At 54.7% G+C, this 14,177-nt stretch overlaps 1 protein-coding gene across 7 annotated transcripts in view; it reads left to right on the forward strand.

Moving 5' to 3' along the window:
* SSBP3 (single stranded DNA binding protein 3) overlaps positions 1–14,177 on the forward strand; it is a 164,617-nt gene that overhangs the window by 132,841 nt on the left and 17,599 nt on the right. For 5 of the 7 annotated variants that reach the window (XM_060305224.2, XM_060305221.2, XM_030870236.3 and 2 more), the window contains 3 exons: positions 4,624–4,683; positions 8,824–8,890; positions 9,002–9,078. In XM_060305224.2, coding sequence (XP_060161207.1) covers positions 4,624–4,683; positions 8,824–8,890; positions 9,002–9,078 — 204 coding nt within the window. Of the gene's footprint in view, positions 1–3,650; positions 3,732–4,623; positions 4,684–8,823; positions 8,891–9,001; positions 9,079–14,177 lie in introns of all 7 variants that reach the window. The other 2 variants (XM_060305230.2, XM_030870231.3) reach the window with 1 other exon arrangement.

The raw sequence follows: 14,177 nt of genomic DNA on the forward strand, positions 1-14,177 counted from the left end.
TGTCAGTCTCTTGTTGAGAATGCAGACTGGAAAGAGAGGAACACGTTTTTGTGGTTTAATAAAGCACAGGGCAGCAGATGCCATACCTCCTCGTGGAGGTGGGCAACACGTCTGTCATCATCTTTACACGAGCGAGCATTTTCCCACTGTGGAGCCCCATTCTCAGCTCCTGAGAACAAGCCAAGTGTGCCGGGCCCTCCCTGCGCTGTTGCATCCAGTCTCAGGGACAGAACCCGGACACAGATACAGTGACGGAGAGCTGTCAGGCTGAGTGGAGGCAGCAGAGGTACAGAGGATGGAGATTTGGGAGGATGTGGGTGACCCATTGGCAAAGGTGGGCTTCTGGCTGCACGGAATAAAAGCTTTCTGGCTGTGATGTTCCCAGTAGTGCTGGGGACCGTGCTGGGAGGTACATAAGCAGAGCCTGGGCACCCTGACTGGGCCTGGGAGAGGAGCTTCATGCCCCGGGAAGGTGAACGCTGAGCTGTATCTTCGCCTGTGTCCAGACTGTGGTGGGCTTTTCTCTCTGGGTGACCGGCTGGCCTGGGCTAGGGTTCCCGTGTCCTCGGCACTCCAAACCCCAGCTCCAAGTCAGAGGAGAGACTTCAGAACCACTGCCCCCTCTCAGGGCTTACCAGCCTACTCCCCACAGCTCCCCCCAGGACAGAGAAGTTGCTGGGCTAGGGCCTCTAGCCCTAGCTAGAGGAGTAGCAGTAAGGGACCAGCCACACTCCCTTACTGCTACTCCTTGCCGTTTGTCTTGAAGCAGCGGCAGGGAGGCCAAGTTGTTCCCTGTCCACTCATTAGGGCCCAGGCAGCAGGGTCCTGCAGAGAGCTTCTGGGGGAGGTGCAGAGGTGAAGCACACACGCCAGCCCTGCCCCCTGGACCTCCGGGGGCCCAGGCAGCCGGAACGCAGGGCCAAGGGGCAGCTTGGAACGACAAGACTCGGGTTTGAGTGCTGGTCCTTAGCAAGGACTGCTTTGACCGAGGGCCCTGTCTGTGGCTGTCTGAGGGGCTTTACTTACTTTTTCTCTGACCACTCAGCGAGTCAGCTGCTCCTCATCTCCCCTGGCTGCCGGGGTGCACAGGTGTGAGGGACCTGCCCGAGCCACACCGCTGGCCCTGAGGATCACGATGTTACCAGGGAGGGCGGCGAAGGACTGGGAGGGAGGAGGCACTCCTTCCTGCCAAGAACTGAGGACCTGACAGAAGGCCTTTGCCCCCTCTTGGAGACTGGACCTCACCCTTGAACCCTCCTCCTCCGTTCTTTTCATTTTCCTTTTTTTGGAGGTTGGCTTCAAATTATCTTATTTTGTTTACATTGCACCCAAGTTTCACAGGTACAAAAGACTTGCAGGTGCAAATATGTCCCGCCTTCATTAACTTCCCCTCCCTTTTTAATTTATGTGATTTCAATTTTCCTTCCCTGTACTGTTAATTAGGGGACCCTCTAATCAGTGCCATTATCACAGTGGTATTCATGTTTAGGAAAGCCGCTAAACAAATGCTTGCAAAATTGCTAAATGGCTAATTAATGTCTGTTAATTAAGAAAATTGCTCATGGTAACAAACCATGCCGTTGCTGGCAGCCGCTAGAAAGACACACACTTGTTGAAATTAGTAGCGTGGCAGGTAGGGGAACATCTGCTCCGCGGAGCTTTTGGGAAGTGAGCAGCCCCTCACTTGGCCGAGGAGCTCCAGGCCTGTCCTGGGCACGGCCCCCTCGCCTCTCTCTGCACACCTCTCTCTGTCTCCATGCCCGCCGGCCTGAGCCCACCCCTCCGCCCTCTCCCAGCTCTGGGCTTTGCTTCCTGAGCCAGCAGCAGGCTGCGCAGCCTGGCTTCGAGGGAGGAGGCTGAGGAAGAAAACCCTGCCTGGGTCTCTCAAAGAGCCCTTCTCCCTCTCTTTCTTAATGAAACCACACTCATCCCCCACGCGTGTTTTGAATTTTTCTCAATTTCCAAGGGCAGCAGCACAGCCCCCAGTGCAAAGAGTGAATTAGGGTGTGCCCTCATCAGCAGGACGGCCCCCCACTCCCAACGTCCCGAGTGGGCAGCAGGGCACTTCCCTGACTGGATTTTCATGCTTTTTGACTGTGACCCGCAGTAGAAAATACATTTGACACAGTGACCCAGTACACACACACACACACACACACACACACACACACACACGTATATTTATAAACAGATTAATGAAAAGTATCTGCCTTAAAACACACAAGGCTGTCCAATATTTTCTATTCTTTTTTTAAAATTTATGTATTTATTTATTTTTGTCTGTGTTGGGTCTTCGTTGCTGCACACGGGCTTTGTCTAGTTGCGGCGAGCGGGGGCTACTCTTTGTTGCGGTGCGTGGGGTGCTTCTCGTTGCGATGGCTTCTCTTGTTGCGGAGCACGGGCTCTAGGTGCACGGGCTTCAGTAGTTGTGGCCCACGGGCTCAGTAGTTGTGGTTCGCTGGCTCTAGAGCGCAGGCTCAGTAGTTGCAGCACACAGGCTTAGTTGCTCCGCGGCATGTGGGATCTTTGCGGACCAGGGCTCGAACCTGTGTCCCCTGCATTGGCAGGCGGATTCTTAACCACTGCGCCACCAGGGAAGCCCTCTATTCTGATTTTTATCATGTTCCGTGTTTTTAAAAACAATGACTGCAACCCACTGAATTGATTTCACCATCCACTAATGAGCTGCAGCCCACGGTTTGACCAACTCCGTGGTTTAAGGGAACTCATCTGCTCATCTCTTCTGTGGGGAGTCGAGGCCAGCATAGCCCAGGGCTTCAGGGGTCAGCTTGGGATGGGGGTTGCTGGAATGGAGAGCCCTGTCCCACTGCTCCCGCACACACCCGCTCAGGTCTGGCTGCAGGGGTCAGGGTCAGCCTTGGACCCATTGGGCTTCTCCTGTCTCTACCATCTACCGGTTATGTGGCCATGGCCAAATCTCCTCATCCCTTGAGACTCAGTTTCGTCATTGGTGGAAATAGGAATGCGAAACCCATGTCACGGGACCAGTTGCAAGTGAAGGCGTGTTAATGAGTGCGCTGAGTGGGCGCCCGGTGACCGTCTCCTCCTCTTGTCCCCCATGTGTTCAGTCTCTGGCACCACCTCGCTCCTCCTGTCTGTTCCCATTCATCCATCAGGGCCCCTCCCCTCGGTAGACTGGTCACCCGGTCCTGGCCCACGACCCAGGACCCGTCTCCATCTACCCAGCCCGGGAGCTCCCAGAGGGCAGGGCCTCCCGGTCCTTCCGCAGCCGCAGCCCCCCTCCCCGGGGGCGGCTCGTGGGTGCCCTGCAGGGTGGGTCAGTTTCTGTGCGTCCCTGCACTCCGACCCCATCTCAATCAACGTATTTAACATGGCAAACTCCGCTGCAACGGCCCGCCCCCGTGTGCTTCCACAAAGGAGCTTGATTTTATTTGTCGTGCCTGTAAGTCCCCCGTGAATGTGTTTATCGGCTTCTCTCCCTCCTGCCCGCCGTTCACACCGTTGAGCCGGCGACCCAAGCAGCAGCTTGCACCTCCCCGCCAACCAGAGCCCTCCGCCTGCACGCCCGCCCGCCCTTCGTTTTGGTTTAATTTTTGTTCTTTTAAGCTTCTCCTGCGCTTCTCCATGTGCTGTGATCTATAACCTGCCTCTACTGTCTGGCCTCACAGGGTCCTCCGGGGTCACAGCCCTCGCCGCACGCACAGCCTCCACCTCACAATCCCAGCAGCATGATGGGACCCCACAGTCAGGTAAACGCACTGTGGCTCGCCCGCCCGCCGGGGGGCGCGGGGCACCAGGAGGACAGAGCCAGCAGAGGAAAAACAAAAATCAAAATGTGCTCTAGCCATTGCCTTTGAGGAGATTTGACCAAGGAGATTCCCCCCCCCCCAAAATATATCTTTTTTTCCTAAAGATAGTCTTCATTCCTTGGACATCACATCCCGCTTGGATATGAAACCAAAAGAAAAGGAAAACTATTTCTGTGACCTTGTCAGCGGCCTTTGCGTTTTTGTCTTTTCCTCTCACTTTTGGTTTGGTTTTTGAGTTTGGTTAACCATTGTTTGTAACCAAAGCTGCATCCCTGGCCTTTTCTTTGTGCACTCTCGCTGCTGAGAAAGCTTTCTTGCCCATTCCCCTGCGCCCCACCCCCACCCCCCGCATTGAGTTAGGGCGCCCGCTGTACCCTCACTGTTTTCATTGTGTACCTCCTCCCCCGCGCTCCCCTTCCCCACCCCCATTGTCAGTGTTGTGAGTGCGTGTGAGCGCGCGTCCAGCTTTGTCTGCACGCTTGAAAATGTTCTGTACAAGTCCCTTTCTGATTCTTTCACTTGCCCTTACCAAGAGCAGAGGTCTCCTCCTTTGCCCTGCATTGCTGTAACCGTTCCTCCGCGTCCTGTGCCGGGTCCCAGTTGCTGCCCCGGCAGGCATCCAGAGTAGACCTCCGCCAACAGGTGCAGGGTGTATGCACCTATCACTCCCTCCACCCAAAGGAAGTTTTGCCCGGAGGGAAGAGGCCACCGGGAGGAAGAGAGTTTAAAAGATGACTAGTTGTAACAAAACTGGACTTTGTGGAGAGGAGCGCATTTCTGTCTGTCACCGCTGAGTGCAGGCTGTCATTGAACTAATGCCCTGTAATTGCAGCCTTTTATGTCACCGCGATACGCAGGCGGCCCCCGGCCTCCGATCAGAATGGGAAACCAGGTACTGTACCTTTTCATGTTCTCTCCCCTCACTCGGCCACCCGTGAACCCGGCTGGACTTGGACTCAGATCACAATCTGAGAGAAGGGCTGGGAGGTGGAGGGACAGTTTTAATGTGGGAGGCTTATAAACAGGTCCCCATGCAGCCCCTCTCAACATTTCACCTGCCTCTACCGGTGGGCTTTGGGCAGCCAGTTCTGGAGCAGCAGGCGGGGAATGCAGGGTTTCCACTATTCTAGAGAAGGTGGTAACGCCCCAGCCCCTCCCTTCCAGCCCCTTCTTGGAAAAGGGTCTTCCTTCTTAATGAAGTTAATTGACAACGTGCATTTTTTCCTGGAAGCTTTTGAGAATTGCCAAGGCTGGTAAATACAATCCTGCTATTAAGGGGAGAAATGGCCAGTAGGAACGCTTAGATCAGGAGCCTGGATGCAGCGAGGAGGACGTTTGTAAGTTTTTAAGCAACGTCTGCCTGCTTCCCAGACCCAACTCAGAATAAGAAAGGATTTGTTCATGTAATTAGAAAAGTGGTCTGCTTATGGGGAGGGGTTTTCAGCCTGGAGTTGTGGGCCTTATCCTGGCCCATTAGGGTTGGCAATTCGAGGTGGTCTGGAGAAATCGGTCCCCAGCTGCCCTACCTGATTCAGCCCATCCAGGGGCGGGAAGAGAGCTGCAGAGGTAAAGATGAATTATCTTATTTTTAGGGTAGACAGACTTAAAAGAAACTTTAAATAAAAAATCAGGGAAATTTATTTCCATGCCCATACATCTTTGTATACATAATTCTTAGAGTGACCTTGCAGAAACCCTTCAGAAAGTCTGACCAGCAGTGCCAGTACATCCAGCCCTTGTTGCCTTTGGAGCTGGGAGTTAGGTCACCAGCTAGATTGGCATTACCTGAATGTGATCCCTTTCATTCTCAAGGCTCTGCAAGAAAACTCCTGAGTGAGACAATACAGGGACTATGGAGAGAAGCTCATAACCAGGGGACTCCAATTTTAAAGTTAAATAGCCTACCAGTTTCCACTAATTTTTTTTCTCCCAAAATCTTTTCTTTCCTGTTTTCTCTGACATAAAGGGGAAAAATTCGGACAATAATTAAGAGACCCAGCTTTTTTGAGCAAAGAGGGACCCTAGGATATATCATAGATGAGGAAACAGAGGCTCAGGGTGGAGCAGTGACTTCCTTAAGCATCTCAGTGAGCTGGGCTCATGTCAGTCTGCAGCTCCCGGCCCAGTGCTGTTTCCTCTCCACCTCGCCAGGTTCAGTTAGCTTTCGTAGGTGTAAAAGTGCTGCCCCTTGCCTTTGATTCTAACAGGCCATCAAGTGGGCCTTCTCCGCCATCACATGCACGGACCCCAGCAGCAACTTTCCCTCCTGCCCACCCAGGGCTCTCCTTAGCCCAGACTGGCCTCTGCCCCAGGGACGGAACAGATGCTTCCTTATCATAATTGTGGCCCTTCCTCCAGCAATTAAGGGACACGAGAGGAGACGTTTGTTTCTATTTATCAATTAAGCATGAGCAAGTGCCCAAGAGGGCACATGGAGAATAAATCCATCATCTGTACCTCGCATTACAAATCAGTCGGGCCAGCCTCCCCACCACTCCCCCATTGGAAATCTATACCGATTTCCAGCTTCCTGTGGACTCAAGACATTTCTTTCCTCCAAGTGGGGATGTGTCCCTGTCCCAGGAACTGCCCCTGGGCATCTCTTGGAGAGTGCCTCAGTTGGGGCTGCTGGTTCCACAGAAGCCTCTATGCCACCCATTAGCTCAGCCTTCCCCAGGGCAGGAGGAGGAAGCAGAAGCAGCTCAGGCCCACGTGACCTCCTGGGTTAGGGCAATGAGAAGGGCACTTAGGGAGACTGGGAGCTCAGGGTCGTTGACCTGACCCTAAAGCCTTGCAAGGCCGTCCTCCATCTGCCTCCCTGGCTAGGGGTTTGGAGCCTTGTACAGAGAGCATTGTGGTGTTTCAACCCAGGGTAGATGGGTAGGCGGTGAGCAGTGGGGTTCAGCAGGGTTAAGGAGAGGAAGGCTAGAGTCTGGGGTTGTCAGGCAGCCCTGACATCACATCCCAGCGGAGCCCCTACCGCACCCAACCCATGGACTCAGGCACACAGCTGAATGACCCAGCAGATTCTGGTGGGATTTGTCCGTTCACTGGGCAGACACTTCCTGCGCCTGCCCCGTGGTGCTGTAAGCAAGGCGCTGGCCTAGTTCCAGGAGCCTGTGGGACGGCCCCAGAGCATCTCTCTCCCCAGCAGGCCCCCAGGGTGTGTGCACGGCTTGTGCTTGCAGTCCCATGTATGAGCCGTTATTTTTCTCCTTTCTCACGCCTGAGGGCTTCAGCCCTTGCAGTGCGGCCCCTTTTACCTTGCTTGTTGCACTCCTTCCTTCCCTGGTAGAGGAGGCCCAGACTGCCTCACTTCAGGGTCACTCCAGTGAAGGAAGTGACTCCTGGGTCCCTTCTGGGCCTCCGGGAAGCCCTGCTCTGCTCCTGAGTTCTGACACACAGCAGGGTTGGGGGAACCCAAGGAAGAGCCTCCGGCCAGAGCTGGTGGTCAACACTGGGCTACCTGGAGAGGAAGTGGTTGTCCAACCCCCTACGGCCGCTCCATCAGAGTTAGATGGGGGCTTACCAAGGCCCGGGGTGGGGGTCTCCCAGCACCTCAACATCCCAAGAGCCCCCAAACCAAACAGCCTCAGTGGCATGTCTTCCTGTGTCCTCTCGGAGTCCTGAAACCAGTCTCGAGAAATATCCCAAACCCCCAAGTGGGCAGACACAAACCAGCCAGGTGACTGAGAGCTTGGGAACTCGGGGGAGGAAGCAGAGCTGGGAGAAAGCAGGAGGTCGGAACAGCTGAAACCCAGGGCCACAGAGAGAGACTCTCCGCAGCCCCAGGCAGATGGAAGCGGCAGGTGCCGGATGCCACTGCTCAAGCAGCATGGCCCTCCCAGAAGCCTCCCCTCCCCAGACACGCGCACACCCCGTTCTGAAGCTAAACAGTGAGAAGCTGTCCCTTTGTTTCCCACCACCTCATTCCAGAACTGGTTTGGAGTTTCCTGTTGGGCCATCCGCTCCCCACTCGGCCATCATCCCCACAGCACAGTCCGGGGGCGAAGCAGGGGGCGGGGGTGGAGGTCCCCGTCACAGGTGCCCAGCTTTCACAGAGGCTTTCCTCTCCAAGCCGAGGGCCCGTGCTTAGTCCTAAGGCGTGGGGTTCTAAAAGCGAAGTTCCCTTTCCCTCCCCGTCCCCCAGCTCTGCTTTCCTCCTTTTTCATATTGCAGCTGAAATAACTTCAGTCTCAAATAAATCGCTTTGAAGGGGTTTTCGTAGCCGGTGTGCCAGGCGTTCACTCAGGAGACCGCTGGCCCCGTCCTCATCTTCTCTGTAGTAGTCACACCAGCACGCGCCACGGGCACCAGGCTTTGGGTGGCAGGTTGTCACTCAGCATCCTGCTCACCCTCTCCTAGAGGCCGGCTCCTCCACCCCTGGGGTCCAGAGTCCTGGGTGTTCTTCCTGGCTCTGCCGGCAGGTGACTGAGGGCTGACTGGGGGCCCTCAGGCCTCTGGACCTGAGCTCCCTCATCTAAATCCCAAAAGCCACCTCCTCCCCTGCCCCCTTGAAGAAGGACCTCCCACGGTGGCAGGATTTTAGCTAGTGGGTCTCACGGGTCCCCACAGTTGGGAGTTGGGGATAAAACGAGTTACATCTCCACTCCCCACGAGGCAAAGGAGAGACAGGGTTTGGCCTAAACTGCATCAGCTGGAGTTTGGGTGGTAAAAGGGAGGGAGGGAGCAGTGCTGCCTCTGAGGGGGGTGTGGCTGGTGGCCCGGCCAGAGTGTGCCTGGGCTCTGGCAGGTGCACAGACCTGCCGAGACGGCAGCGCTGGGCCGTGGTTCCTCTCCCGAAGACGAAGCACCCATGCTGACCCACCCGTGCTGCAGTTTTCCATAACACCAGCTGGAGCTGACTGCTGCTGCCCGGGGACCCCCCAGCCGGCGGGCAGCAGGAGCGGTCTCAGGGAGGCCATGGGTGGCCCTAAATGGTCAGGTGGGGAGCCTGGGCAGGCAGGTGCATTCCCCTCTGTCCCCAGCTCCGGGGAGCAGCCTCTCACCTTGGGTCTTATGTCTCTTTCAGCCTCCGGGAGGAGTTCCTGGGACACAGCCACTGCTGCCCAATTCCATGGATCCCACGCGACAACAAGGTAGACAAGGCAGGGTGGGCCACGGGTGGGGGGGGCAGCAGGAGGGGCTTCCCCCCACCACTGTCTGCCTCCACCTCCTGCCACTCACGGCTTACCCGCTCTGTCACGCAGGGCACCCCAACATGGGAGGATCAATGCAGAGAATGAACCCTCCCCGAGGCATGGGGCCTATGGGGCCCGGCCCACAGGTAACTGACCGCCTGTCTGTCTGTCCATCTCCCGGCCATCTGTGTGCACCCGCCTTCTCTCCTCTTTCCAAGTCTGTTAGTCTTTCCACGTCTCGCAGCTTGGAGGGGTGAGGGGAGAGGGCGTGACCAGGGCCCCAGCGGCCCGTTCTGCCCACAGCTGGGCAGCCCACCTGGCAGAGTTGAGAGGACCCCCAGCGAGCTGGGGAAGGGGAGCATTTGGGAGCCTTCCATGGGAGGGATTTGAGGAATTTGGAAGGCAGGAGTCTATGTCCGCGAGCAGCGTTGTGGGTCCCCAAAGCTTCCTCCCACCTTTGGGAGGTAGGGTGGTCCTGAGCCGGCTCAACGGTCACAGTTTGCTGGGACCCAAGGCAGGATATTGCATTATTCTGCCTGCAGCTCACCAGTTGTCTGACTTTGGACGAATCACTTTCACCTCGGTGGCCCCAGCAGGCTCAGCGTCCCCCCCAGTCCAGTGGGGGGTGAATCTGTAGCCGTGGTTCTTGGTGGTGCCATCCAGCTGCGAGGAGCCAGGCCGGCCAGGGCCCCGGTGCTCCCTTCCACTCAGAGCTTTTGCCATTTTCATATACCAAGCTCCTGCCTAAGCTTTCTTTTGCCCAGAGGGGCTCCACTGCCAAAAAGGACAGTTTAGAAACCTCTAGAGGAAATTGTCTCAAGTGCCCTGCGCACCCCTTTATAGCAGCAACACAGTGGTCGCTCCTTGGGGTGCAGCTCCGTACCCACAGGTCCCGGGTCCCACAGCACCATCAGGCAGGGGTCTGGCAGGCCATCCCTGTCCCAGCACCTTCTCACAGTTGGCTCCCGCTCTTCTGAGTGTTTGAACGCGGCTCTGGGTCCTGCAGGCGCCGTGGCAGAGAGTTTGTGCTCTGCCCTCCTTGGGAATTCTCCGGTATCTGACTATCTAAAGCCAGAAGTCCAAGTAAGGAGAAGGGGCATTTCACAGTGAGAGCAGGAGGATTTTGTTCGAGGGTGTTCCTTCCCTTCGTTTCTGCCCTGCCTGGAGGCCTGCTTGTCTCTCCCACTCCTGCTTGTCAGTGTTGGGATGCTCTGGGCCCCTGCACAGGTTTCCGGTTCCCTGGGCGTGAGGTCATGCCCCCACTCACGCACACATGCCTCCCTTTTGGAGGAAGAGGCGTCTGCCACACCCCACGGCCCTCCACTCTGTCTGGAATTGTATTTACAGCACACCCAGCTGCCGCAGTCTTCTCGGCGATGGCTGCAACATCTGTGGCGTTGAAAGATTTTTAGGGAGGTCCTTGTCTTTCGTCGGCCCCTTAATCCTAAGAGGAAGCAAGCCCACACCAATTGCAGCTCCAGTTTTCTTTTCTTTCCTCAAATCCCCCAGAGCTTGTGTTTTCACCAGCTCCTTTTAAGCTCCCAGAGTGGCCCCTTCCTGCCGGGCGGCTGGCTTGAGCTGACCTCCGCAGGAACCCGTGGGAGGGGTGGCAGGGTCTGAAAGCCAAGCGTTCCCTCTCCTGAGTCAGAAACTCTCAGATTCCTCAGCCACACACTAGAGATCCTCTTGGTGTGGAAATCAGCAGTGGCCTTGGACTTCCAGGATGTCTGGGGGGTTGGGGGGGTGTCTAGGGGACACAAGAGGATGGAGTACCCCACCACCCACCCCTCTTGATTCTTGGAGACTGTGCATCTGTAAAATGGAAGGAGACCAGTACTTCCTTGTACGGTTGCTGAAAGGAGGAGGCTCAAGTTCTTGGCCTGATGCTTGGCCCAGGGTAGCCTCTTAGGAAGCAGTTCGTGTTTTCCAACTTGAGGCCTTAAAACCAGTGTTCAGGACTCGAGCTGCTTGGGTTTGGTGATTGCTTCGTGTTTTCTTTTATTTTTTCTGGCAAAGGCCATTAACAGCTTGTTAAGTCTGTAGTAATACTGAGGTTCCGGAAGCTGGGAATGGGTAATTACCAGACGGACCGAGGGCAGAGTGTCCCGAAGTCTAGGACTTCCTCCTGGCTTAGTGGGAGTTTCGTCGTGTCCATGTCCTTGAGCAGCAGTCTGGCACACTCTCATGGCACGTTTAAAGAGGGTGGTCCTGAAGGCCGAGGTCTTGCTGAGAAGGGCCCTCCTGGCCTCACCAAGCAGGGTACAGGGGTGGAGCTCTCGTAGGCTCGGAGGTTGGTGCCCAGAGGGGAGGGAGAGGCTAGCCCTGCAGTGAGGCCAGCTGACCCTTTCCACCCAGCCAACCACAGGGGCTCTGAAAACATCTCTCCTTTTTTTTTTTTTCTTTTTTTTCTGGTTTTATTGAGATATAATTAAGATACGGCACTGTGTAAGTTTAAGGTATACAGCATAATGATTTGACTTACATACATCATGAAATGGTTACCACGATAAGTTTAGTGAACATCCATCATCTTATATTGATACAGAATTAGGAAATAGAAAAAAATGGTTTTTCCTTGTGATGAGAGCTCTTAGGACTTACTCGTAACAATTTTCACGTATAACGTAGAGCAGTGCTCATTCTGTTTATCGTGATGTATGTTGCATCCCTAGTACTTAATTATCTTGTAACTGGAAGTTCGTGCCTTTTGACTGTCTCCATCCAATCCTCCCCCCCACCTCCTCAGCCCCACCTGCTGCCAATGGTAACCACAAATCTGATCTCTTTTTCTGTGAGTTCATTTGTTTTTGAAGTACAGTTGACCTACAACACTGTGTTAGTTCCTGTTACACAACATAGTGATTCAGTATTTCTGGACATTTCAAAATGATTGCCACAATAAGTCTAGTTACTATGATGGTGTCACCATACAACGATATTATATAGTTACTGACTGTTCCTCACACCATACATTTCACACCCATGACTCATTTTATTTTGCAACTGGATGTTTCTACCTCTTAATCTCCTTCACTTATTTGTTTCCTCCCCCCGCCCCCCCACCCTCCTCCCCTCTGGCAACCACCCATTTGTTCTCTGTATCTGTAACTACTTCTTCTGTTTTGTTACGTTTGTTCATTTGCTTTGATTTTTAGATTCCGCATATGAATGAAGTCATACAGTATTTGTCTTTCCTTATCAGACTTATTTCACTTAGCATGATGCCCTCAAGGTCCATCCATGTTGTCACAAATGGCAAGATTTCAGTCTTTTTTGTGGCTGAATGATATTCCTGTGTGTGTGTGTGTGTGTGTGTGTGTGTGTGTGTACCACATTTCCTTTATCCAAGATGAATGGATAGGTTGCTTCTGTATCTTGGCTATTGTAAAAAATGATGCAGTGAACATAGGGGTGCATGTATCTTTTCTAATTAGTGTTTCTGTTTCCTTCCTTTCCCATATCACGTGTGCCCCTCTGGGTAGGGTGCAGTATTAAATTCCAGAGCCAAACCTCTCTTAGAGCAATCTGGATGTCCTCACCAGCCCCTCACTGGGGGCAGAAAGACCTGGCCTTGAGTGAGCCTGGGCCTGAGCAAGATTGGGGTATGAGATGGATTGCAGGTTCTGGGGTCAGCCAAGGAGTGGGCATCATAGAGCCTGGAAGTTTTAGACCCCCAAGCTGAGGGTAGGGAGAGGACAGGACCTACCCCCCAAGCCCATTCTCTCTGTCCCCTGAGGGTGCTGCCCTGATCACTCAGAGTGGACAGGAGACATATGAGCTTAGTGCTAGGAACACCGTCCTGGCCTCAGCTCAGCCTGTTTGGGCCTCCAGTCCCTCATCTGCAAAATGGGTGTCCAGGTGATGACCTCACAGGGCTCACCATGGGGCTGCGTGAAACAACAGCTGTGAGACAGACCGCAGCACAAGGCTCCGCAAAGCATTGCACGGATCCCATTCCCTCCTTAGAACCTGGGCCCAGGGAGGGAGCCCTGTCTCTGCCATGCCTGGACTGTTAAGAAAGGTGACCAGGCCCCTTCAGGCAGTCTTTAGTAAGCACCACTGCATGCACGGGGCCGTGCTGAGACTGGACACAGAGGTGGGAAACTTTCAGCCTGTTATTCCAAGTGGAGAATAACATTGCTAATAGTGGGACCACTGTAGAACTTTCTGAACAAAGAATAGGTACAGTGTGGTCTTGGGGTTACTTTATAGGTTTCAAAACCGAATGGAGTAACATCATACTTTCTGAGGTTGTGTATCATTTTGGCCTAAATGTCACAAAGGAACCAGCAAACTAGGCATCACCCTGCCCTTTGCCCTCAGTTCCTCAGGCAGATCTTATTCTGGTTTTGTGAAGCAGCCAGTGGCGAAAAGGAGGTAGTATTTCCACTTAATTGTATTCTCCCTTTAACGAATTATGCCTATGCCTGTGTCAGGTGAGAACTTCTGGCTCAGTGTTTCAAACGTGAATCCTGTTGGTGTGAGGCTGAAGCCGGCAGGGCTCTGAGGGCTCCCGCGGATGCCACTTGCAGCACGTCTGGGATTCCGGTTGGGGTGGGGTCGGCACAGCCTAGAATCAGATCGCCAGCCTGGCTTGTCTGCATTTGAGAACGTTCGGGCGAAGGATAATCCACCATCCCTAGAGACAGACCTGTGCCACCAGGAGAAGCTGCATCTCCCCCCTGAGCCAGGACAGTCCAAGCTCAGTGCCTCTGAGCAGAGACCCCGGAAGGAGACGGAAGGATCGTAAGCCAGGCCAGGGCACCCTGGGCTGGGGAGGAGAGAGTGGAGCCACTCAAGGCACTTCCCCGGTGGCTCCTCGGAGACCTCCCAGTGGGGCTGGCCAGGCTGCTACGTGATTAGAGGTGGTGGAGGGCCGGCCCAAAGCCCAGGAAACTGCCCAGCAACCTGGAGACCCCTTTGACAGGTCTGTCCTAAAGACTATTCTTTGGGGCCCCAGGCAACATCAAAAAAGAGCCCCTGTGCCGAGGAGTTGCAGGAAGCAGAAGCAGGCCCCAGCCCCTGCCAGCTGTAGGGTGCCTTTCTGCATCACCGTGGACCTTGCCCAAGAGCGCAGAGCTGAGACCAAGAGGGTGGGGCCTGACCCTTTATAGTTCCTGACCACGGATCAGCCCCCCTGCCCAGGGTCTGGGGCGCCCTCGTCGGGACAAGGTGTGGGTGTGAGGAGGTAGGCAGACACACTCACGCACACACTCCTGTGGATGTGGCCGGCTCCACGGCTGCA

The sequence above is a fragment of the Globicephala melas genome, chromosome 1 (genome assembly GCF_963455315.2).
Source record: "Globicephala melas chromosome 1, mGloMel1.2, whole genome shotgun sequence".
Classification (NCBI taxonomy): Eukaryota; Metazoa; Chordata; class Mammalia; order Artiodactyla; family Delphinidae; genus Globicephala; species Globicephala melas.